At 47.0% G+C, this 26896-nt stretch overlaps 1 protein-coding gene across 1 annotated transcript; it reads left to right on the top strand.

The window, feature by feature from the left end:
* Positions 1–26896, top strand: ptger2a (prostaglandin E receptor 2a (subtype EP2)). The gene is made up of 6 exons (XM_079495575.1): positions 1–196; positions 541–643; positions 3935–4169; positions 4816–5081; positions 5664–6087; positions 25623–26896. The coding sequence occupies exons 3-6, from the start codon at positions 4029–4031 to the stop codon at positions 25917–25919; spliced, it is 1128 nt and encodes a 375-aa protein (XP_079351701.1). The 5' UTR covers positions 1–196; positions 541–643; positions 3935–4028; the 3' UTR covers positions 25920–26896.

Raw genomic sequence — 26896 nt, forward strand, 5'->3', positions numbered from 1 at the left:
AACACGGACTTCACCTGGATACACCACCGGCGGCACCTATACATACACACCTAGCTATTAGCTACATTCTTGGAGGAAAATAAGTTGTGGAAAAGTAGGGGACTTTATATATTCCACCTTTAAAAAAAGAGAGATTGTAAATTGGGACTTTATCCGCGAGGGATGATGATGCCTGCGTTTCGCGCAACAAATAGAGGTAATTAAACTATGATACAAATACAATCCATATGTTTGGACAACGACCATGCATATACATAGTAGCCCACCACCCACGTGTTTCTTTGGACTTTTAATTTTGTTTCGTGGACCCTCTTGCAGATTATGTGGAATTACATTAACGTTTCATATTTCGCATTTTGTACCGTTTGATGTGATCCAGGGACGGATTTGGCACCAAACATAACTGCATTTAAAACACATGTAGCCTATAAATCTGCGTTTTGAAACGTCTTTTTGGGACTTCCTTAATTTTATTTTTGGACGGAAAAACGAACGAACGAACGACCACTGAGTCACAGTTGGTTGTTGGTGTACTTTCAGAATCTGTTGCGCTGTTGGAGAATATGACCACAAGTGGACGCGACTCATCTTCTGTGTTTTGGTCAGAAAACATGTCCCTCCTGCTGCCATGGTAGGTGAGTCAGTACTCAGTCAGTATGCTGCTGATCGTTGCAAGTGAAAGGGAGAAATGTGTCAACACGTTTTAATTTAATGCGACCGAGGCTGAGCAGTGGTGGAATGTGTTGCCTATATTTATTCACACGTTGGCTATGTTGTTCACTTCACTTCAGTGTTCAAGAACAACTTTGGGGTAGGCTACTTTACTTTAGGCACTTGAGTAGGTTTATTTTATTTTTGATAGGCGCCTAACTTCTACTATATCTCAGAGGCAAAGGTTGTACGTTTTTTTAATCCACTACAATTATTTGACAACGTTAGTTTACTACTTTGCAGGTTTAGATTATGAATAGGGTACAAAACATACATCAATGATTAAGTGATACATTATGATTTGTTAATAGGTTAGGTTAGGATACCTAACATCACATCAGCCATTAGCTGCAAGATTGAAGTAATAATACATCAATATGTATTACTGTTATAAAAAGATTGTATTGATTCTTAGATTGTGTTCTGCACGAGTACTTTTACTTTGGTGTTGTAGCAAGTCTATTGTACTGCAAATACTTTTTGAATACAGGATTTTTACGTCTAAATGAGTATTTACATTGCATGCTATTGCTACTTTTATTAATTTAGTAGAAAAAGTATAGGCTACTTAATCCAGCAACACTAGCTGCGGTTGAATCTGTGTTTTTCCGTTGTGACAGAAGACATAATGTAGATCGAGAGGTATAGAGGAGAGAGAGTCATTCACGATGATGATGATGATGATGATGATGATGATTCACATCATGTCACTTTCATATGACTTGCTGCCTGTTTGAGAAAATGAAGCCTTATTTAGTCACTGGCGATCTTTAAAATACATTGAGAACTTTGCTTCACAGCTCAGAGCTCATGGTTAGTTGAATTTCAGCATTGGAATTAACTTGTAAGTGATATGGCCAGGGCTTAAAGTTCTCAGTCCTGGGGACGGATTTCAGTCCTGAGGATTTCATAGGGGTCATTTAATGAGATCAGTGCAGATTTGCAAAAAAATATTTTCAGTCTTGGGATTTTTGGCTTTAAGCCCTGGATATGGCACTGAATAACAGGTTTATGATTACCTGGAAAACAGGTTAAAGATGTTTAGAAAACGGAGACAGTGAATGTAGCGTTCTTTAACCATTTCTTCTGGTTATATGAGAGAACACAATGCCGCATACATGCCCTTAAGACACTATCTCAAGAGACACAGCTTTGACCTGCAGTCCTGCACTGCTCCCTAATAGTGGACAGAAACAACTATATTCTCCTTTTAACTTAACATCTTTTTTATCAGCTTGCAGAGCTGATTAATGATCAGACTTTCTAGTCTAGTCATGTGGCAAGACTTTCATGATTGGCTGGCCTCTAAAGCCAATGGGAGACTAGCCATATATACGGCCAATGGCACACTAAGACCCAAACCACACCAGCTGCAACTCCTTGCAACAAAACAAACCACACCAGCTGCAACTCCTTGCAACAATACAATAATGGTTGCAAGGAGTTGCATGTTGCAAGGAGTTGCATGGTGACCCTCTGTTATGGTTAGGGCTTAAGCCCGCTCTCCTCTCCCCACCGCACCATGACTAGAGACTTAAGCCCGCTCTCCTCTCCCCACCGTACCATGACTAGAGACTTAAGCCCGCTCTCCTCTCCCCACCGTACCATGACTAGAGACTTAAGCCCGCTCTCCTCTCCCCACCGTACCATGACTAGAGACTTAAGCCCGCTCTCCTCTCCCCCACCGCACCATGACTAGAGACTGAAAACGTGACTACAGAAAGCCCCACTAAGGTACAATATGCTCTCCTCTCCCCACCGCACCATGACTAGAGACTGAAAACGTGACTACAGAAAGCCCCACTAAGGTACAATATGCTCTCCTCTCCCCACCGCACCATGACTAGAGACTGAAAACGTGACTACAGAAAGCCCCACTAAGGTACAATATGCTCTCCTCTCCCCACCGCACCATGACTAGAGACTGAAAACGTGACTACAGAAAGCCCCACTAAGGTACAATATGCTCTCCTCTCCCCACCGCACCATGACTAGAGACTGAAAACGTGACTACAGAAAGCCCCACTAAGGTACAATATGCTCTCCTCTCCCCACCGCACCATGACTAGAGACTGAAAACGTGACTACAGAAAGCCCCACTAAGGTACAATATGCTCTCCTCTCCCCACCGCACCATGACTAGAGACTGAAAACGTGACTACAGAAAGCCCCACTAAGGTACAATATGCTCTCCTCTCCCCACCGCACCATGACTAGAGACTGAAAACGTGACTACAGAAAGCCCCACTAAGGTACAATATGCTCTCCTCTCCCCACCGCACCATGACTAGAGACTGAAAACGTGACTACAGAAAGCCCCACTAAGGTACAATATGCTCTCCTCTCCCCACCGCACCATGACTAGAGACTGAAAACGTGACTACAGAAAGCCCCACTAAGGTACAATATGCTCTCCTCTCCCCACCGCACCATGACTAGAGACTGAAAACGTGACTACAGAAAGCCCCACTAAGGTACAATATGCTCTCCTCTCCCCACCGCACCATGACTAGAGACTGAAAACGTGACTACAGAAAGCCCCACTAAGGTACAATATGCTCTCCTCTCCCCACCGCACCATGACTAGAGACTGAAAACGTGACTACAGAAAGCCCCACTAAGGTACAATATGCTCTCCTCTCCCCACCGCACCATGACTAGAGACTGAAAACGTGACTACAGAAAGCCCCACTAAGGTACAATATGCTCTCCTCTCCCCACCGCACCATGACTAGAGACTGAAAACGTGACTACAGAAAGCCCCACTAAGGTACAATATGCTCTCCTCTCCCCACCGCACCATGACTAGAGACTGAAAACGTGACTACAGAAAGCCCCACTAAGGTACAATATGCTCTCCTCTCCCCACCGCACCATGACTAGAGACTGAAAACGTGACTACAGAAAGCCCCACTAAGGTACAATATGCTCTCCTCTCCCCACCGCACCATGACTAGAGACTGAAAACGTGACTACAGAAAGCCCCACTAAGGTACAATATGCTCTCCTCTCCCCACCGCACCATGACTAGAGACTGAAAACGTGACTACAGAAAGCCCCACTAAGGTACAATATGCTCTCCTCTCCCCACCGCACCATGACTAGAGACTGAAAACGTGACTACAGAAAGCCCCACTAAGGTACAATATGCAAGAGAATGGAATGCAAGCCAATATATAATGACTCCAGTCATTTCTTGTTTTGTTTCTATCAGGTGTCAAAGGTGGACATTAATTCATAAGCGGTTGAGCTAAAAAAGAAAGAAAAAAAGCATTGTTTTGTTTGGAACGGCCTCCCAGCCTTGTGCGCCAACCAAGATGGACTACGACTCGTGCCATCGCAAGGAGTACATCGACGCCAGGCACAGCCCGCTGATCAGCGCCATCATGTTCGCCGCGGGGGTCTTCGGAAACGTCGCCGCCCTGGTGCTCCTGGAGGTCCGACGCAGGCGCTCGCAGGTAGGGATGTTAATAGTTAATCGATTAATCGCCATTAAGAAGTTCTTCAATTAATAGAAAATTCTGCGGTTCCATCATTGGGCGGTTTTCTGTGACTAATGCTGTCTGTGCGAGTGTGCGTGGCCGAGGAACGCACATGTGGGCTGGTTAAAAGCCAGTAGCCACAGAAACGTCTCTGCTATTGCATGTGATGTGACAGACAAGACGGTGCACTTTTCATTTCATTTTATTCCTCATACAAAGATGCCATTGCCTGGCCCTCTATCTCAAATGGTCAAATAAATATTTGATTAAGGAACATAATATGCCTTTCTGTACATCGTCAAAATGTCGATTTTTCATTGAGGGAAATTCATTTATTAAGTAATCATTATTTATTTTTTAAATGCCACTCAACTAACCGGTTAATCGAACGTTAAGGTTATCAATTATCTTCTTTTTTTCACATTTCTTTTTGGCTTTTGTGCCTTTATTGATAGTTACAGTGAAGACAGACAAAAGGCCGTCATGAACGGGACTCGAACACACAACGTACCGTCAGGCCAGAGCCTACAGTATATGTGGCATGCGCCTGGACCGCTAGGCCGGGCGCCGCTCAACTATCAATGAATGAATTAATGGATAATTCCCATCCCTATACTCGCAGGCGCGCCGCTCCCTCTTCCACGTGCTGGTCACGTGCCTGGTGGTGACGGACCTGGCCGGCACGTGCATGGTCAGCCCGCTGGTGCAGCTGTCCTACCGTCTCAACACCACCATGGTGGCCATGGTGGTGACGGGCAACTCCACCTCGCACATGGCCTGCAAGTACTTTGGCTTCAGCATGACCTTCTTCAGCCTGGCCACCCTGTCGCTGCTGTTTCTCATGGCGCTGGAGCGCTGCCTGGCCATCGGCCACCCCTACCTGTACAGGTAAGGATGACCCATTAAGGCCAGAATAACATTTTATAATCCTCTTAAGGGCAGATTCACACTGACTCCGTTTGATTCAAACTGTTCCCGAATACGACTGCCAGGTCCCCGCTGGCCATGATTCACATTGGCCTTGATTCTTCCGTACCAGAGTACACTTTAGTTCATTCAACTGTATTCAATGCGTTCACATTGCATCGATCCGTATCCGAGTACACTTCAATCGGTCCAGAGACTACCTCCATGCGGTCCCGGGAATGGTTGGGTGATCCGCTTCGGGGAACGCTACGCAGCATTCACACTACCACAACATCTTCCAAGTGGTCCCGAGTGCGGACCATAGTGTGAATCTGCCCTTAACCACTTTTAAAGCATTAGATGGAATGGCCCCACTTCATATTACTGATCTTCTGCCCCCCCCGAGGACAATGTGAGACCTCTCAGGTCCTCTGACATATTCTAAAAATTCCCGGGACCAAGCTAACGCTGAGTCAGTCGACATTTTTAAAAACATTTGTTTCGTAAACATTTCCCCCATGTTATCCGACTCTCTTGTTTGATGTTTTGTTTTAATCCTTGCAGCCAGCACGTCACCAAGAAGTGCGGCTACATCACCGTGCCCGCCATGTTCCTGGCGTGCGGACTCTTCTGCCTGCTGCCCTTCGTGGGCTTCGGCGACTATGTGCAATACTGCCCCGGCACGTGGTGCTTCATCGACATGAACCCGGCGGACGGCGTGCACCGCGCCTACGCCAACCTGTACGCCACCGTCATGCTGGCGCTCGTGCTCGCCATCGTGGCGTTCAACGGCTTCGTGGTGTACCACCTGGTGCGCATGTACCAGCGGCGGCGGCGGAACGGCGGCTCCGTGATGTCGACGAGCGCTCGCTCCAATATGAGCGGTGGCGAGCGGCGCGGGGCGCTGTCCATGGCCGAGGAGGTGGAGCACCTCATCCTGCTCGTCTTCATGACCTTCATCTTCATCATATGCACCCTGCCGCTGGTGGTGAGTGAGCGAGAGAGAGAGAGAGCACTTACTGTACTGTTACTGTACTCCACACACAGATTGATTTCTCTTGACTGTCCGTCCGCACACGGTCAGTAATGCCTGATTTATATTTGGTTGTGCGTTGTGCCGCGCAACGAAAATAGACGATCTTCAAGCTCGCAACTTGAAAGGTTATTCGAAAATAGTACAGCTGTGAAACGATGAAAATTTTTTAATCAGATTAATCACAGTTTAAAAATGTATTGATTAAGCACCATTTGAACTATGTCTAAAATATGGCATGTTTTTCTGTATATTGTATATAAGATAAATGACAGAAGGCGGATATATACATTTAGCATACGTATGTGTGTATGTTTTATCGGCCATCAGATACCAGAGCGATGACTAGTGCAGAGCGGATGGGATTATGGGATGTATGGGGCGGGATGCATCTAAGCATGCATTAATTGTGTTAACATTTTTAATCTAATTAATTTCACAAATTAACTAACTCAGTTAACTCGGTTATTTTGACAGCCGTAGAAAATAGATGATCTACAAGCTCAAAGGCTCACCGAAAATAGACGGCAGACAAGCTGCATTGTTGTGAGCTTTAATGTAGGTCGTCTATCTTTGCTCCACGACACCTGCCCTGCACGCAACTAAGAATTTAAACCATTTTGACCTGAGATCAGATTCTAAAAATGTCTTCTACATCCTGACAGTTTTCTGAAAAAGTTATGTTTCTATGTCAGTCGTTCTTTGATTTTTCAAAAATAGCAGACCTACAAGCTCGTAGCGCGCCACTCGGTGGCGCGCTATGAGCTTGTAGATCTGCTATTTTTCAATAGCTAAAGCATAACATAATGCTAACACCAAAAGGGGTTCCCGCCCAAAATGGGTTAAACCGAGCATAACGCAGCACTACTCTTACTGTACACATACTGTACACATACTGTACACATACTGTACACATACTGTACACACGTGACATGTTAATATGCAGACACGCATACCTTACAGGTCCTTCTTTACATTCCCTGACATTAAGTACCACTCAGGACTTTAATGTATGCATGAATCTCTCAGTGTCAAACACACCCACCCACACACACACACCACACACCACACACACACACACACACACACCACACACACACACACCCCAAAGGCAGCGTGACATCCAGATGTCAATTCGTTCCTGTCAGACATGATCACCAGCTGCTGATTCCAGACACTTGGGGTCAGCTGAGATCATTAGGGGCTAAAGGGCTAGTCACCATTACTTAAGACAACAGGTCAGAGGGCTGGATCAGATCGATGCCCCCGACAGCACTGATTGATTGATCCCAAGCTTTCAGGACGCTGTGTGGATATGTGGATATGTGGGAATACGTAACCAAGTCAAATGAATGGTGTACGTCCCATTCTGGGCGGGAACCCCTTTTGGTGTTAGCATTATGTTATGCTTTAGCTATTGAAAAATAGCAGATCTACAAGCTCATAGCGCGCCACCGAGTGGCGTGCTACGAGCTTGTAGGTCTGCTATATTTGAAAAATCGAAGAACGACTGACATAGAAACATAGCTTTTTCAGAAAACTGTCAGGATGTAGAAGACATTTGTAGAATCTGATTTCAGGTCAAAATGTACAGTAATAGTAGATACCCAAATGAGTCATTGCTAATTCCACCATACTCTGTGGTCGTGTGGCGTGCTGAGCAAGCACACCGCTGTGCCCTGAGAGACAAGGCCAGGTGTGCCTTGAGACTTTGTGACAACCACACATGCATTACAGTATGTATACATTATACAACTATACAAAAGGTTATGCATATTCTTTTCATGTACTACACTACAGTATATCAGTATACTTTGTGTGCACTAATTGTCCAACACAGAGAGGCAAATACATGATCTACAAGAGCTCAACACGCTGTATATGAATGAATACAGGACAGGTGTGTCCTGAGATTTGGACGTGCCCATTGTTGTGCCTTGGTTACATACACATGGAGTCACCAAACTCTTCTCACCCGAAGACAGTGAGGCTTCGTACACACGTACACAACAAATGTTCGGTCCGTGTGTGATGTCTGATTGCTGTTTGATTGCGGCTCCAATTCATTTTCAATGGGAGTCACATGGTTTGATCAAACATTTTTGTTTGATGAGGGGGGAGCAATCAGCAATCAAACACAAATGTTTGATCAAACCATGTGACTCCCATTGGAAAAGCATTGTGGTGGTCCAAACATTGCTTGGTTGGTGTTTGGTACGTGTGAACAAGGCCTGAGACGTTTCACAACAAGGCGAGCGTGAGGTTCACCGTGGGGGGTTAATGCTGACTCCTCCAGGTCTCCCTCCATGAGGTTCACCGTGGGGGTTAATGCTGACTCCTCCAGGTCTCCCTCCATGAGGTTCACCGTGGGGGGTTAATGCTGACTCCTCCAGGTCTCCCTCCATGAGGTTCACCGTGGGGGTTAATGCTGACTCCTCCAGGTCTCCCTCCATGAGGTTCACCGTGGGGGGTTAATGCTGACTCCTCCAGGTCTCCCTCCATGAGGTTCACCGTGGGGGGTTAATGCTGACTCCTCCAGGTCTCCCTCCATGAGGTTCACCGTGGGGGGTTAATGCTGACTCCTCCAGGTCTCCCTCCATGAGGTTCACCGTGGGGTTAATGCTGACTCCTCCAGGTCTCCCTCCATGAGGTTCACCATGGGGGTTAATGCTGACTCCTCCAGGTCTCCCTCCATGAGGTTCACCATGGGGGTTAATGCTGACTCCTCCAGGTCTCCCTCCATGAGGTTCACCGTGGGGGTTAATGCTGACTCCTCCAGGTCTCCCTCCATGAGGTTCACCGTGGGGTTAATGCTGACTCCTCCAGGTCTCCCTCCATGAGGTTCACCGTGGGGGTTAATGCTGACTCCTCCAGGTCTCCCTCCATGAGGTTCACCGTGGGGTTAATGCTGACTCCTCCAGGTCTCCCTCCATGAGGTTCACCGTGGGGGTTAATGCTGACTCCTCCAGGTCTCCCTCCAGGTTCACCGTGGGGGGTTAATGCTGACTCCTCCAGGTCTCCCTCTATGAGGTTCACCGTGGGGGTTAATGCTGACTCCTCCAGGTCTCCCTCCATGAGGTTCACCGTGGGGGTTAATGCTGCTCCTCCAGGTCTCCCTCCATGAGGTTCACCGTGGGGGTTAATGCTGCTCCTCCAGGTCTCCCTCCATGAGGTTCACCGTGGGGGTTAATGCTGACTCCTCCAGGTCTCCCTCCATGAGGTTCACCGTGGGGGGTTAATGCTGACTCCTCCAGGTCTCCCTCCATGAGGTTCACCGTGGGGGGTTAATGCTGACTCCTCCAGGTCTCCCTCCATGAGGTTCACCATGGGGGTTAATGCTGACTCCTCCAGGTCTCCCTCCATGAGGTTCACCGTGGGGGTTAATGCTGACTCCTCCAGGTCTCCCTCCATGAGGTTCACCGTGGGGGTTAATGCTGACTCCTCCAGGTCTCCCTCCATGAGGTTCACCGTGGGGGTTAATGCTGACTCCTCCAGGTCTCCCTCCGTGAGGTTCACCGTGGGGGTTAATACTGACTCCTCCAGGTCTCCCTCCATGAGGTTCACCGTGGGGGTTAATGCTGACTCCTCCAGGTCTCCCTCCATGAGGTTCACCGTAGGGGTTAATGCTGACTCCTCCAGGTCTCCCTCCATGAGGTTCACCGTGGGGGGTTAATGCTGACTCCTCCAGGTCTCCCTCCATGAGGTTCACCATGGGGGTTAATGCTGACTCCTCCAGGTCTCCCTCCATGAGGTTCACCGTGGGGGGGGGGGTTAATGCTGACTCCTCCAGGTCTCCCTCCATGAGGTTCACCGTGGGGGGGGGGGTTAATGCTGACTCCTCCAGGTCTCCCTCCATGAGGTTCACCGTGGGGGTTAATGCTGACTCCTCCAGGTCTCCCTCCATGAGGTTCACCGTGGGGGTTAATGCTGACTCCTCCAGGTCTCCCTCCATGAGGTTCACCGTGGGGGGGGGGGTTAATGCTGACTCCTCCAGGTCTCCCTCCATGAGGTTCACCGTGGGGGTTAATGCTGACTCCTCCAGGTCTCCCTCCATGAGGTTCACCGTGGGGTTAATGCTGACTCCTCCAGGTCTCCCTCCATGAGGTTCACCGTGGGGGTTAATGCTGACTCCTCCAGGTCTCCCTCCATGAGGTTCACCGTGGGGTTAATGCTGACTCCTCCAGGTCTCCCTCCATGAGGTTCACCGTGGGGGTTAATGCTGACTCCTCCAGGTCTCCCTCCAGGTTCACCGTGGGGGGTTAATGCTGACTCCTCCAGGTCTCCCTCTATGAGGTTCACCGTGGGGGTTAATGCTGACTCCTCCAGGTCTCCCTCCATGAGGTTCACCGTGGGGGTTAATGCTGCTCCTCCAGGTCTCCCTCCATGAGGTTCACCGTGGGGGTTAATGCTGCTCCTCCAGGTCTCCCTCCATGAGGTTCACCGTGGGGGTTAATGCTGACTCCTCCAGGTCTCCCTCCATGAGGTTCACCGTGGGGGGTTAATGCTGACTCCTCCAGGTCTCCCTCCATGAGGTTCACCGTGGGGGGTTAATGCTGACTCCTCCAGGTCTCCCTCCATGAGGTTCACCGTGGGGGGGGGGGTTAATGCTGACTCCTCCAGGTCTCCCTCCATGAGGTTCACCATGGGGGTTAATGCTGACTCCTCCAGGTCTCCCTCCATGAGGTTCACCGTGGGGTTAATGCTGACTCCTCCAGGTCTCCCTCCATGAGGTTCACCGTGGGGTTAATGCTGACTCCTCCAGGTCTCCCTCCAGCGTGAGGTTCACCGTGGGGGTTAATGCTGACTCCTCCAGGTCTCCCTCCATGAGGTTCACCGTGGGGGTTAATGCTGACTCCTCCAGGTCTCCCTCCATGAGGTTCACCGTGGGGGTTAATGCTGACTCCTCCAGGTCTCCCTCCATGAGGTTCACCGTGGGGGTTAATGCTGACTCCTCCAGGTCTCCCTCCATGAGGTTCACCGTAGGGGTTAATGCTGACTCCTCCAGGTCTCCCTCCATGAGGTTCACCGTGGGGGTTAATGCTGACTCCTCCAGGTCTCCCTCCAGCATGAGGTTCACCGTGGGGGTTAATGCTGACTCCTCCAGGTCTCCCTCCATGAGGTTCACTGTGGGGGTTAATGCTGACTCCTCCAGGTCTCCCTCCAGGTTCACCGTGGGGGTTAATGCTGACTCCTCCAGGTCTCCCTCCATGAGGTTCACCATGGGGGTTAATGCTGACTCCTCCAGGTCTCCCTCCATGAGGTTCACCGTGGGGGTTAATGCTGACTCCTCCAGGTCTCCCTCCAGCATGAGGTTCACCGTGGGGGTTAATGCTGACTCCTCCAGGTCTCCCTCCATGAGGTTCACTGTGGGGGTTAATGCTGACTCCTCCAGGTCTCCCTCCAGGTTCACCGTGGGGGTTAATGCTGACTCCTCCAGGTCTCCCTCCATGAGGTTCATCGTGGGGGTTAATGCTGACTCCTCCAGGTCTCCCTCCATGAGGTTCACCGTGGGGGTTAATGCTGACTCCTCCAGGTCTCCCTCCATGCTGAACAGAGCGTGAGGTTCACCGTGGGGGTTAATGCTGACTCCTCCAGGTCTCCCTCCATGAGGTTCAGCGTGGGGGTCAATGCTGACTCCTCCAGGTCTCCCTCCATGAGGTTCAGCGTGGGGGGTTAATGCCGACTCCTCCAGGTCTCCCTCCATGCTGAACAGATCAGAGCGTGAGGTTCACCGTGGGGTTAATGCTGACTCCTCCAGGTCTCCCTCCATGAGGTTCACCGTGGGGGTTAATGCTGACTCCTCCAGGTCTCCCTCCATGAGGTTCACCGTGGGGGTTAATGCTGACTCCTCCAGGTCTCCCTCCATGAGGTTCACCGTGGGGGTTAATGCTGACTCCTCCAGGTCTCCCTCCAGGAGGTTCACCGTGGGGGTTAATGCTGACTCCTCCAGGTCTCCCTCCATGAGGTTCACCGTGGGGGGTTAATGCTGACTCCTCCAGGTCTCCCTCTATGAGGTTCACCGTGGGGGTTAATGCTGACTCCTCCAGGTCTCCCTCCATGAGGTTCACCGTGGGGGTTAATGCTGACTCCTCCAGGTCTCCCTCCAGGAGGTTCACCGTGGGGGTTAATGCTGACTCCTCCAGGTCTCCCTCCAGCGTGAGGTTCACCGTGGGGGTTAATGCTGACTCCTCCAGGTCTCCCTCCATGAGGTTCACCGTGGGGGTTAATGCTGACTCCTCCAGGTCTCCCTCCATGAGGTTCACCGTGGGGGGTTAATGCTGCTCCTCCAGGTCTCCCTCCATGAGGTTCACCGTGGGGGTTAATGCTGACTCCTCCAGGTCTCCCTCCATGAGGTTCACCGTGGGGGGTTAATGCTGACTCCTCCAGGTCTCCCTCTATGAGGTTCACCGTGGGGGTTAATGCTGACTCCTCCAGGTCTCCCTCCATGAGGTTCACCGTGGGGGTTAATGCTGACTCCTCCAGGTCTCCCTCTATGAGGTTCACCGTGGGGGTTAATGCTGACTCCTCCAGGTCTCCCTCTATGAGGTTCACCGTGGGGGTTAATGCTGACTCCTCCAGGTCTCCCTCTATGAGGTTCACCGTGGGGGTTAATGCTGACTCCTCCAGGTCTCCCTCTATGAGGTTCACCGTGGGGGTTAATGCTGACTCCTCCAGGTCTCCCTCTATGAGGTTCACCGTGGGGGTTAATGCTGACTCCTCCAGGTCTCCCTCCAGGAGGTTCACCGTGGGGGTTAATGCTGACTCCTCCAGGTCTCCCTCCAGGTTCACCGTGGGGGGTTAATGCTGACTCCTCCAGGTCTCCCTCTATGAGGTTCACCGTGGGGGTTAATGCTGACTCCTCCAGGTCTCCCTCCATGAGGTTCACCGTGGGGGTTAATGCTGACTCCTCCAGGTCTCCCTCCATGCTGCACAGATCATTCCGATAAGTGTGTTGTTTCTGATAATTTCCCTCAAAGAATAGCCTGCCTGGCTGTTCATTTTCTTTTATGGCGTGGCCGAGGGCCAAGCGCTCTCCGAAACCAATCAGAGCTCATGATGCCACTGTGTGTTTGACGTCACAAGACAGAATGACCTGCGGCCATGAAAGCCTGAACAGTCTAGGACATGCCTGGTTAAGTAAAAGTGGAAACTGGAAGAGGATTCAATTCGGATCGTATAGTTGATCATCTATGCAAACAAATCCCTCAGCATTGTTTTAGTGAAGCACCATTTGGCGATAAGGGGTAAGGCACCGGCGAAAATAGAGCCCTTAGACCCCTTCCACATATGGAAGGTTTTTATCAGCTGAGACACTGCTATCAGGCAGCGTGCCAGAGATGGCTGATAAAGAATTAGGAGCAATGACCACATCATTATCTTAGCTTATAGTTTCAAAGAGGTTCGACTGAAAGGTTATCAACTTGGGTTAAGACCAGAACATCATGTCAATGTGATTAGCAGGGGATTGTCTGTCTGCACCTACAGGGCATATGATTTGGCCAGTCTGTCTGTCTGGCATTCGTATAACGGACTCATTCTGTGGAGGATGTTGCATTGTTGAGTTGACTCATGACGGGCAAAAGTGGATGAAGAGTCCACTAAATCTAGGATGCAGTCCTAGGGCTATATCTTGCACAACGCCTTACCCCTGATCCCTACACTTATTTACCATTTTTTACTATTTTGAAAGGCCTTTTTAAATAGTTCAAATAGGCAATTTTGAATTTACAAGCTCACAACGTGTCGACGTAGATCGTCTAGATGAACTATTTAAAAAAAAAAATCTAAATAGTAAAAAATGGCATATGTTTAGGGATAAGGTTAAGGCAAGATAGAGCCCCTACTGTTCATCACTTATGTCTGCTCCCTAGTCCAGTTCGCACATGTTCTTGGGGCTTGGATATATTTGTTAGTTTTTTGTTTAACGAAATCTAATTTGGAAGAAAAGACGAGGTGATCATTTGGTCAATTATATTCTGTTGAGAGCTCAAGTATCACCCTCATAATATTATTATTTATTAATATAAAGCCTGATATCTAGTAGTTCAGGCGGGGTTGCTGTGATGATGGTTGATGATACAGAGTACAGACAGTGCTGGGCTGAGTGTACTTCCATCATCATGATCATCATCCTTTGATTGGCGTCAAGATCTTAGATGCCACGTCACGAGTGCTGTGTCTCTGGAGACTGTGTCAGGAAATGTACACGGTCTGTTTCCTCTGGTTGATTGGGAAGCTACAAGAAGGACATTAGATTATTATTTGATTGCACGGTAGCACTGTCCACTGTCCACTGTCCAGTGTCCACTGTCCACTGTCCAGTGTCCACTGTCCACTGTCCACTGTCCAGTGTGTCCAGGGAAGATGGCCCTACCTGGACGTGCTGTAGTTGTAGTTACTGGACACAGTTCACCATAGATCTGTTCTTTTTTTCCAGATGTTCTTAAACCACATAAGAAGTATTCTTAGGTTTTGTACCATACAAATGGTGTTGTAGCTCTTTCTTCATAGTCACCCACTTATCAACCAATAATGTGATCAACCAATAATCACCAATATGTTCTTATCAAGACCATGCAATGGAGCCAGTATGGGCATTTCCCACATACTGCCTACCGCGAGTAGGCGACTAGGAAACGAGGAAGTGAAAACATTGTGAAACTGCGTATTCAACAACTTTGCGTCAGACAATGGCTGACAACAACATCAATATATGTAGGAAATGTCCATACAGGCTCCATTACGTGGTCTTGATAAGGGCCGATGACAGAGATTAAATCATCTGATAACATCCGAAACCGCTCTCATAGTCCATGTCCGTCCCAGCACCATATCACAGGATGCTCTCGACGCAGATAGGCCCTGAAGAAAGAGCATGTTCTCTAGAGCAAGAGCCCTAACCTCCAACCTTAAGACTAGCTAATTTTATCTCAATGCTGATACAGTACACTGTACTGTATCTATTTTTACATGGTCAGAGATTATAAGGGAGGCAGTAAACATTAGTACCGCACAGACATGGACATGATTGGTATCTGGAACCAAATGCCAGAAGCTGTAGGAAATTGCTGATAACCACATCATAAAACATATCAAAATGTCAGTGGGAGAATCATATACAATAAGACTGTGCAAGCGGAAGGCTTTATCTTTCCCCCTGTGTGTGTGTGTGTGTGTGTGTGTGTGTGTGTGTGTGTGTGTATGCATATGCCTGAACATGAATGTGTGGCTGGCATTTTGAGGAAATACAGCCATTCATAAATGTTACAATAGACTATGGGCTGCCAGGGCTGGTTGTAATGCCAAGGCACTGATAGGAAATCCCAACCGGTCCACTGCACTCTGACTGCAATGTTGTTGTTGTTTTTATTAAAAGGTGAGACCAGAATATGATGAGACAGTTTTTGAGCACTAAACCTCTATATACTTAGTTGTACGACAAATAGCGTAAATACTAGCCAATCTACAAGTTCAACGCATTGAATCATGTCGTGTTGTGAGCTTGTAGATCTGCTATTTCCTGATTTACAAAACATTTTGAAATCCACTAAAGAGACACCAGGATGTAGTTAATAGGATCTCCTAGGAGAACCACACCAGTCAGCATTCTACATGTAGAACGTCTAGCTTTCTGTATTACAACCAGCTAGTCTGTATAGAGGGTATGCGCGTGACATCATCATCGTACCTGAAAGTCAGTGGCGTGCACAGACATTTAGAGGGGCAGGTGCTCAAGTGGAAAAAAAGGGCACTTTGTGCAGCGCGTGGAACCGGCCGGTTGCCTTAATAGTGTGAGATTTATAGATTGTGGGGCCTAAATAATATATTAGAAGCTTTTAAAGAGTGGCAAAAAACTACTTTCTAGCTTCGACAGCCCATACGTCCAAACAGACAAGTCCTATCTGATTGCATGAAACGACCTTAAACAACGTTAAATTCACTTTGCAACTCACTTTATGCATGCACATAGGGAGGACAGAGGAAGGAACTGTGCCGCTAAAGATATCTGCATTAACCCATTTTGACCTGAGATCAGATTCTAAAAATGTCTGTTTGAAAATGACAGTTTTCTGAAAAAGCTATGTTTCTATGTCAGTTGATTTTTCAAAAATAGCAAACCTACAAGCTCATAGCGCGCCACTCGGTGGTGCGCTAGGAGCTTGTAGATCTGCTATTTTTCAATAGCTAAAGCATAACATAATGCTAACAGCAAAAGGGGTTCCCGCCCAAAATGGGTTGAGGTTTATCATACCTGTTGCTACAGTAACTATAGTCTACTTTAACATTATTTCTATCTCATCTATAATTTATCTTCTTACTTGTATTTATTTAAACTTCATTTAAACTGTTTTCAGTTTGTCAGTACTGTCTCTACAGAACATGTACCACCAATATTCAGAGTACAAAAATATGAGTAAAAAAAAGAAACCCCTCTTGATCGTCTTGATTCTAGTGAGGAGGTATAAGAGCTTCTAGGTCAGCTTTGCTAGCCACAGATCATGTGACCAGCAGTGGCACAGCTGGACGTGACAGAACGGAGCCCTGAGGGGCCGGCTGGCGTGATAAGAATCTTCACACTGAGGTACAGATGTTGATCTTAGGAGCCCCAGGAGCCCCAGGCTATCTCACAGGTCCCCAGGTCAGCAGATGTGAGCTCTGTTTCTCTAAAACCTGATATGACCCCCGGGCTCAAACCAGTCTCCAGACATACCGGAGCCCTCAGTTGGAGACACTACCCAAGAAGTGGGAATTAAAGCAATACAGAATAAATGCATTCTCATAATAATCTCATAACTCCCTCTCACGTGTTTCTCATGCAATCCATAACTGAGGGGTTGGTTGACCTCCTTAAGTGAAAAACACGTTTCACGTTGTTCTGTTGTCTATTGAATTAGACTGTGGTGGTCGCCCAGGGCTCTTCCCCCTCTGTAGAAGGGTACCGTAATCTGTTTAAAGTCCACTTTCGAGGCACCACTGGGTTGGACTGGATCCTGAATGGGTTTTGTTCCACCGCGGACGGGCCATGGCCACTTCTCTGGTCGATGCCAAGTGCAAGAATTACTTTCTTCAGCCATTCATTAAGTCATTTGTTTCCGTACCACCTCTCCTCACCACATGCACTCTGCTCAGCTCTGCACTCGTCTGGCACTCTCTCAGTGACACACCGGCCACACATCCATCTAATCATCCTCACCATCTCCGTTCTGTCCAGCTTCTCCTCCTCATGCTCCACCCTCAGGCCCCACGTACAGTCGTACACTTTCCCTTTCATCTTCAGGGATGGGGCTCTTAGCAGGAAAATAACCGACCTACAAGTTTTACCTGAGATCAGATTCTAAAAATGTCTTCTACATCCTGACAGTTTTCTGAAAAAGCTATGTTTCTATGTTTTTTCAAAAATAACAGATCTACAAGCTCATAGCGCGCCACCGAGTGGCGCGCTACGAGCTTGTAGGTCTGTTATTTTTCAATAGCTAAAGCATAACATAATGCTAACACCAAAAGGGGTTCACGCCCAAAATGGGTTAACATTGGTGTTGTGTTGAGACCATGTCAGGGTAGTGCAGCGGGGAGGCTGTGATGGGTACCTGAAGAACACAGGCATCAGCTTCCTCCAGAGTGTGGTGTCAGTGCCTCATCAGTACGGTTCTGTACAACCTTCTCCAGAGTGTGGTGTCAGTGCCTCATCAGTACGGTTCTGTACAACCTTCTCCAGAGTGTGGTGTCAGTGCCTCATCAGTACGGTTCTGTACAACCTTCTCCAGAGTGTGGTGTCAGTGCCTCATCAGTACGGTTCTGTACAACCTTCTCCAGAGTGTGGTGTCAGTGCCTCATCAGTACGGTTCTGTACAACCTTCTCCAGAGTGTGGTGTCAGTGCCTCATCAGTACTGTTCTGTACAACCTTCTCCAGAGTGTGGTGTCAGTGCCTCATCAGTACGGTTCTGTACAACCTTCTCCAGAGTGTGGTGTCAGTGCCTCATCAGTACGGTTCTGTACAACCTTTCTCCAGAGTGTGGTGTCAGTGCCTCATCAGTACGGTTCTGTACAACCTTCTCCAGAGTGTGGTGTCAGTGCCTCATCAGTACGGTTCTGTACAACCTTCTCCAGAGTGTGGTGTCAGTGCCTCATCAGTACGGTTCTGTACAACCTTCTCCAGAGTGTGGTGTCAGTGCCTCATCAGTACGGTTCTGTACATCCTTCCTAATCTTCCTCCAGAGTGTGGTGTCAGTGCCTCATCAGTACCGTTCTGTACAACCTTCCTAATCTTTCTCCAGAGTGTGGTGTCAGTGCCTCATCAGTACCGTTCTGTACAACCTTCTCCAGAGTGTGGTGTCAGTGCCTCATCAGTACTGTTCTGTACAACCTTCTCCAGAGTGTGGTGTCAGTGCCTCATCAGTACGGTTCTGTACAACCTTTCTCCAGAGTGTGGTGTCAGTGCCTCATCAGTACGGTTCTGTACAACCTTCCTAATATAGACAGTGTGGATTAGAAAGTTGGGTGACATCAATGTTATGAATGACCTCTCCTCTCACAGTGATTAATTGCACGTTGAACTGGAGGTGCTTTGAAGAATCTGTTTGCCACAGACTGTTTATGTCTGTCTTCTGACACCCGTCTTTTATTCTCTTAGTCTGTCCACTGTCCTGCACGGCCATCTGTCTGTCTGCCTTTTAGTCTCTCTGCCCAAACCTCTAATGGAATTCTGAAATCTATATCCATATACTGTACGACATGCATATGGTCTCTCTTTCGGGGCTGTTCACTTTGTGAACATCAACAAGTTCTTGGCACTGGCCTCAAATGCACAGCGTGTCAGAAAGTTTGAGTTCGAAAGTTTGCACATGGGTCAGAACATTGAAAAAACTATCTCACGGCTGCATAATTTATAAAGGGACATTATATAAATACAAGCTGTGGATTGGGTAATGTAATATCTCACTCAGAGGTCAGGACATGCGTTATGCGTATTCATAGCCAATATCCTAATGCACACATGAGGTGTGATCGAATTACATTATTGTGCAGATATGAAGCTAGACGTGACCCGTGTGTCCCCTTGTGACTTTATAGCCCTCATCATCTCTGATGGCGTTAATAATTAAAAAGGCAGACTGGTGTAGTCTGACAGAGAAACACACAGAGGGTAGCCTGGAACTCACCTATGCTTTTTATGGCATAGGCAGCTCCCGGCAGGATCCGCCGGGAGAAACTATGCGCAGCTGCGCGACATGAGACTAATTACTTAGAGCGACAGAGAGAGAGAGGAGTGTGTGTGTGTACATGTGTGCATGTGTGTCAATTTAACAAAGGTGCAGACGATCAGAAATCAGCAGAGAGTGAGTGATGTTTGCACTACTCTATGCCGAATTGAAGTGGACTCGGACCCAGACTTTTTTTTTCTCCCTGGAAATAAAAACGTCTGGGTTTCCGAGGCTACACAGAGGGAGACACCTGCATCAGTATATACTGTATGGAGCAAAACAACAGGTTTGGAATGCCTTTCATGGGGCCTTCCATCAACAACTTGTACTTATTACCACATGAATGGTACGATTCAACATTTTAATTCTAATCAAAAGTGAAAGACAAACACAATATTGGAGCTTTGATGGGTTCCCCTCTTACTCACAGCAAGACTAGATTTTCGCGAAAAGAAAACATAATTTAGTTGGTATGCTAATGCTTCTGAGATCTAAGGGATTTTAGGTCAAAAGCTTATTTCCTGTCTCTCTCTTGCCATGAAAGTGAAAGAGAACCGAACGGAGCAAGAGATAAAACTAAATGAGAGGGTGTGTGTCAGCAACTCACTCAACCATGCTCTTTCACTCTTGCGGTTTGAAAGATAAAATCCAAATAGGAAATGGTGCAAGTACAAGTTCAACAGTTCAAGTTCATTTATCTGCAACAAGTTCAATTTATTAGAAGTTCATTGCAATTCTTGCTCTAGCTCTTCAGCAAAAAATATTCAACATGAAAAATTACTCTATCGAAAAGGGATTATTCCCCCTTATTCTGCACTCCCCCTGTGGCTGCTCTTTCTTTACCTGTACTATTCTGAACTTAATATTACCGTGGTTTTCCACATCCGCAATGAGTAACAAGTATTATCTTGTTATATTGCACATGTTAGCTCTGGGTGTCTTCAGAGATCTGCATCCTCAGGAACCAGTTGACTCTCTCCATTTCCTTTACGGGACTACCTTTTTCACAGAGCGTGGGACGTGATGTGCGCTGATGAGGCGCTTGTTTTAGTAGCCTAGGGTTAGTGGGGCTTTTTTTGGCTGATACGTACGTTAGGGTTAACGTTAAGTTTATGTATATCGTTTTTCTGAGGTTAGGGTTAAGGTTAGGTTTAGCCCATTTTGGGCGGGAACCCCTTTTGGTGTTTTAACTAAGCATTATGTTATACTTTAGCTATTGAAAAATAGCAGATCTACAAGCTCATAGCGCGCCACCGAGTGGCGCGCTACGAGCTTGTAGGTCTGCTATTTTTGAAAAATCGTAAAAATGCGGCACAAATCTTTGAATATATATTCTTTCAGAAGACTTTTTTTTTTATTTCGACGTCAGGCCTAAATGGGTTAGGCATAGTTTTTGCGAGCTAATATAACTACTTGCGTGCAGTCGAAATGAACACAGTGGAGCGCTCCCTACCCCACTGACGGCCCGGCAGGGTAAAACAAGTGCCCCATCAGGTCCCAGGCTGTGAAAAAGGTCCATTTCCTTTCCCTCGCTGGTGAGTGGCTCCCGTAACCCTTGCCTCTTTAGCATCAGGTTGCTGACACCCCAGTGTTAGGTGTGATCCTCCTGTCTGTAGGCACTTTGTTAGAGAAGATCAGAACAATCACTGTGGCGTTAATGATGCAATCTCTGCTGTTTGGCCGTATAGAGGGTATGCGTGTGACATCATCATGAAACCCGGAAGTTATGCAGGAATGCCTATTGAGTGGCAAAACCTACTTTCTGGCCTTGACAGCCCATACATCCAAACAGAAAGGTCCTATCTGATTGTATTAAACGACATTAAACAATGTTAAACTCACTTTGCCTGTCGCTTTGCCACTCGATTTGCCATTCACTTTATGCATACGCATACCCTCTATAGTGGTGTTTACAATCAGTGCAGCCGTGTGCTCAGGTATCCAGGTTCAGATAGAGATGCCTAGGATTAGATCTTCCAGCCTGGAGACAGTTTGGTTGAATGGATAGTGTTGTTGAAGACAGAGTTAAAATAAATAAATAACATCCTATAATAGTAGGCTATGTATCGTGTTCCTATATGTAGGACCAGTGAGATGGCATCATCCACAACCCGATCTCACCCAAACATCCATGATGGGTCCATGAATTCCAGGGTGATGGTGTTCATGTGGTGTTGATGTGTGCCTCACATCGCTAGTTTCAACAGTCAGGCACACACACACACACTTGCATGCCACGCACGCACACATTCGTTTTATAGGCATAGGCCTACACATGGTCGTGCATACACATACATAAATGTTCACACACACACACACACACACACACACACACACACACACACACACACACACACACACACACACACACACACACACACACACACACACACACACACACACACACACACACACACACACACACACACACACACACACACACACACACACACACACACACACACACACACACATTCCCTAACTCCGTTTCTTCTAATCACACCTCATCTGGTTGCGTTTAAAACTACATCAGTGTCATTAGCACCAAGCTGGTGTGATTCGAAACACCTTGTACCAAAACAAAACCCACATAACCGCACAGTTGTTTCCATATTTCTCATTGGCCTCATTTCCTTTGATACTGTATGTGTGCACATACTGTTGTGAGTGACGCCGACGCCTCTAATTAACAAACAACTGTTTCGGATTCAGTAACAGCAGCTGGAAAATGGCATGATGTGGCATTTTGTTTTTAAGATTTCTTGTTTGGGAACAAAGTGTTGAAGGGACAGACCACACTGCTTACAGATTCCCTATCCTTACACTCCCTTAGGGACGAACACTCAGCTCAAACCAACTTCAGCTTCTCTTGAGCAAGGCACCCATCTAGTGGTGTTATTCTTTTTGAGCAGTGGTTGTACTGTACTCTGACACTGTCAGCTGTGCATCTAATTGTGCTGAAAAGCAGCGTGCTTTGTAAACCTTTTCTGGATGAATTCAGATTAGGAGACATACTGTATATAGGAACGGCAAAGGCAGAAGGTTGAAGACAAGAGTTGTGCGGTCTAGTGTGTGTGTGTGTGGGGGGGGGGGGGGGTGTATGTGTAAGTGTGCGTGACTACACATCTTCCTCAAAATGCAAACTCATCACATGGCTTTCACTTCACTGGTATTTCACTGTATAGTTGACAACAAATCCATCCGTTTCCATGGAAGCAACGGTCACCGCCCGGCCCTGGGTTCCATTAAGCCAACAGGAAATTAGCCGCTAATGAGGGTGGCTTAATAACGGGGATGGCACAACGATTCCGATTCCCCTTTAAGGAAATTAGACCGCAATTACCTCGGGAGTACATTGCCGGGAGACTGTGAGTCATGATAGAGAAAATGCCCTAAATCCTTTTAGGAGAGCGAGAGTGTGAGTGAGAGGGTGTGTGTGTGTGAGAGGGTGTGTGTGTGTGTGTGTGTGTGTGTGTGAGAGAGGGTGTGAAATTCGGAGAGAAAGAGCAAAAAAGACAGCACGAAAAGTGTGGGCAGGAGAGATAGGAAGACAGATGGAATGGAAAATGATATGACAAGAAAAAGAGACGAGAGAGAGAAGGAGAAAGAGGGAGACAGAGGACTACTGTGCATGTGTACAGTACAGTACAGTGAATCATAGACGCCGTCTTAAAACCATATTTTCATTATTTGCTCTTTACTGGACAAGGTTGCTGCCCAGACCCCAGAGAGAGCCTGTGTGGGAATTGGTAAACCTGTGGAGTTGTAGTCATCGCTTCCCTGGATTGTATTGGGGCGGAATACTTGAACACGTTAAGTTCATTCCAGTGTTGATTTCGTCGACTAAACTTGTGAGGCATGACTAAAACTATGACTATAAATATATAATGACGATTTCATCAACAAATAAAAACTAGACTAAAAGGTCTAGTGGAGAAGAGATCCAGTAGAACTAAAAGACAAGTCATTTTATGCTTGGTTGCGCTCTGAAAATAGCAGATCTACTAGCTCACAAGCTTGTAGATCTGCTATTTTCAGCATTCAACTAAAATGTAAAATCAGGCATTACGACACTGTCAAGGCCCGTCAAAACACTTTTTTGTTGACAAAATCAACTATAGAGTTAGTCAACTAAAACTAGAGTGAAAGTAAAACATTTCAGATGACAAAAATATGACAAAAAAAATAAATGTAATGTTGACTATTGACTAAACAAAAAACAAAATAGAAAGTTGTTGTCAAAATCAACACTGGTTCATTCATGTATGTCCTGTGACAACTGTGAGAGCTTTTGCGGTACATAAACATGTGAGGCTTGTTGGCGGCTCTTGGGAAGGTCAGACAAACAGTACGATTTGACTGTGATGCTGTAAAGTCTGAACACAGGCAGGTCTCACATCAAAGTGTTGATTTATGTTGCATTTATGTTAAATGTCTCAGTTGGCTCTGGCAAGTGTTCCATTCGATTCCCTGGTCAGAGAGGAGAAGTGTACATTACAAGTACCACCTGTAGCCTGTCGAGAACTAGCTTCAACACAGCTACACGGACGTTGGCCAAGACACCAAAAACCTCAAACTTCAGTTGAGCAACTTCAGATTCAAAGTTGCTCATGTTGTTAATTCTCTCACATTTTCTCAGACTATACCCACTTCTGATTAACACAAACATATAGTGACACTAACTATAAGGTCATAAAAGAACGTTACCGAATCGGAATCAGATTATCAGATCAGATTAGATCATTTTATTTCACATTATCCCCGAGTTACATTTGTGTGTCCTGGCTTTATGATGAAGATGCGCCAGGTGTTGTGTTAATCCCAATTTCCCAGGCTGCTATCCACTGGGTTACTTGATACACGCACGCACGCACGCACGCACGCACGCACGCACGCACGCACAGAAAATCACAAATTACGACTGGGCCATAACTCAAACAGGATCTTTAAATGATACGGCTGTCTTATGTAATCTGCAAACATCCTGTTTGCTGAAACGGAGATAATACATGTGCTAAATGTGTCCTTATTATACATGAGGCCGTGTATGAAATCTGGTTATGGGAATACAGCTTAGATAGATTAGATCTGTGTTTTTCAATCTTTTTTGAGACCCTTGAGGTCCTTATCTGGACCAAAAGAATATTTTGCACAATTCTCAAGAACCACTTCCCATACATTTATATAATAAGGCATAACTTATCACACATAACTAACACATAACTATCTTTTAAATTTAAATTTTAAAATTTAAACTTTTAAATTCATATTTAACATCAATTATCTTAAAACTGGATTTATACTTCGTTGCACGCCAGAGTCTTGTGCCAAATATGTAGCGTAGTCATTTCACGTCATCAAGCGTACGTACACAGATCATCGTTGCCACACTATATTGTTGAGTTCCTCACATCAGGACAAAGGGATTTGGGCTGAAAACCTGTGACGTTTTCCTTTAATCTATCATATGGAATGGTATGGAATGATCAAATGCATTTTTGTTTATGATGTAAGCCAGTGGTTCCCAAACACGTCACCTTGTGAGCTTGTAAATTGGCTATTTTCACTACTTAAAGTTTAGTTTTAGTTCTCCATTAAACTACTGAAATAAGTTAATATGTTTTTTTATTCATGCAATTAATTCACTGGGAAGGTTTTTTTTAAATGTTTTGAACTAATAATAATAATGAAAAACAAAATGTAGGAAACAAAAATAAAATGTGTCCGCGACCCACAAATGTGTCCCGACGCACTGATTGGGAACCAGTGATGTAGACTTAATACAAATGTGATGTGAACAGCTAATCTGACCGTTCCTTCTTTCTACCTCTTCTCTCCCCCCCCCCCCCCCCCCCCCTCTCTCATCTCTCCCTCTCTCTCTCATCTCTCCCTCCCTCTCTCTCCCTCTCTCATCTCTCCCCCCCTCTCTCTCTCTCTCATCTCTCCCTCCCTCTCTCTCCCTCTCTCATCTCTCCCCCCCTCTCTCTCTCTCTCATCTCTCCCTCCCTCTCTCATCTCTCCCCCCCTCTCTCTCTCTCTCATCTCTCCCTCCCTCTCCCTCTCTCTCTCCCTCCCTCCCTCTCCCTCTCCCTCTCCCTCTCCCTCTCTCCCTCCCTCTCCCTCTCCCTCTCCCTCTCTCCCTCCCTCTCCCTCTCCCTCTCCCTCTCCCTCTCCCTCTCTCATCTCTCCCCCCCCCTCTCTCTCTCTCTCTCTCTCTCTCTCTCTCCTCCCCCCCCCCCTCTCTCATCTCTCTCTCTCTCTCTCTCTCATCTCTCCCTCCCTCTCAGAGTCGCGTCTACATCAACTCAATAGGGCAGAACAGAACGGAGTCTCACCGCATGGACCTGATCGCCCTGCGTTTCATCTCCGTCAACTCCATCATCGACCCGTGGGTCTTCATCTTCCTCTCCCCCAGCGTGCTGCACTTCTGCTGGGCCTCAATCTGCAGAGTGCCCCGGCTGCCCTCCAGGGGTTCCATGTTCAAGGCGTCACTGGTCAAACAGCCCAGCCAAGGTCAAATAGAGCTCTGCCACAGATCCTCGGACTACAATGTGCCTTTATCGACGTCCCAACAAGGGTCATGACCATGTCGGATTAAACACGACGTGAACTCATACCAACCCGAATGGTTGACACACAAAAGGCCCTTTTCCACCAAAAGCACTTTGGTTCTAGAACTGGCTCCGTTCATGATTCTTGGACCATTGGCACTTTCACGGAACCGGCGGACATCTTTTTGGTTCCAGTTCTGAACCAACTTTTAGGGTCCGGAACCCATTTCATTTTCAGTGGAAACACTCTGAACTGGTTCAATATTAGGCGTGGACAAAAATAACTGAACCGGTTCAACCCCGGTGGAAAAGGGGCTAAAGTGAGAGCTCTCCCATGTACAGTACCGTATGTACATTCTCTCCTAAGCTGAAATACCCAAATACGACGGAGGGGTGTATTCACCAAAAGAGGCCCCCGGCGGTGCGTTCATGATTGTTGCCATGCCAAGGGCTGAACGCAAGGGGCTTATTGGCCAGTGGCTTACAGTATTTTTCCCCCTCGTCTGGCGGAAGTCTCTATTATAAGCTTTTATGGATTTTGTGGGTATTGCCAACTATGTAGTGGGCGCGTCTGCCCGTAGCGTGGGTGGAGGTGGGGCCAGGCGTTTGGCGATGGACATTTTCAACTCCATGTATGTTGATGTTGACGAGAAGCCCATCTTAATGAACACCACATGCACCATCAGCTCAACATGAGTGTCATGTTTCAACGAGAGAACCTCACCATGTTGCTTTGATTGGTGTATAAAAGAATGTGTGCCTCACGAGAATGGCCTGATATGATGTGAGAGTCAACATGAATTAGGAGTGATTTTATTCAGATTCCAAGTAGGAATCGGAGATCTTGTGTTTTTGTCCGGCTCTGTGAATGTGATGTGATATAATAATGATATGCTATTACTGCTAATTGGAAAGTGTTGGTGCATGCAGTTTTATCGCCTTGAATGTTGTTGCTGGCGTTTTGGAAACCTTGTGTGTCCAAAACCCCTTTTTCAGGAAATGGAAAAGAG

The sequence above is a fragment of the Electrona antarctica genome, assembly GCF_951216825.1.
Source record: "Electrona antarctica genome assembly, chromosome: 24".
NCBI classification, from domain to species: Eukaryota; Metazoa; Chordata; class Actinopteri; order Myctophiformes; family Myctophidae; genus Electrona; species Electrona antarctica.

Excerpts from the sequence above, each read along its gene's own strand:
- ptger2a (XM_079495575.1), top strand. The coding sequence starts at position 4,029 with ATGGACTACGACTCGTGCCATCGCAAGGAGTACATCGACGCCAGGCAC. Across the intron at positions 5,082-5,663 it reads GGCCACCCCTACCTGTACAG|CCAGCACGTCACCAAGAAGT; the intron begins GTAAGGATGACC and ends TAATCCTTGCAG. Across the intron at positions 6,088-25,622 it reads TATGCACCCTGCCGCTGGTG|AGTCGCGTCTACATCAACTC; the intron begins GTGAGTGAGCGA and ends CCTCCCTCTCAG.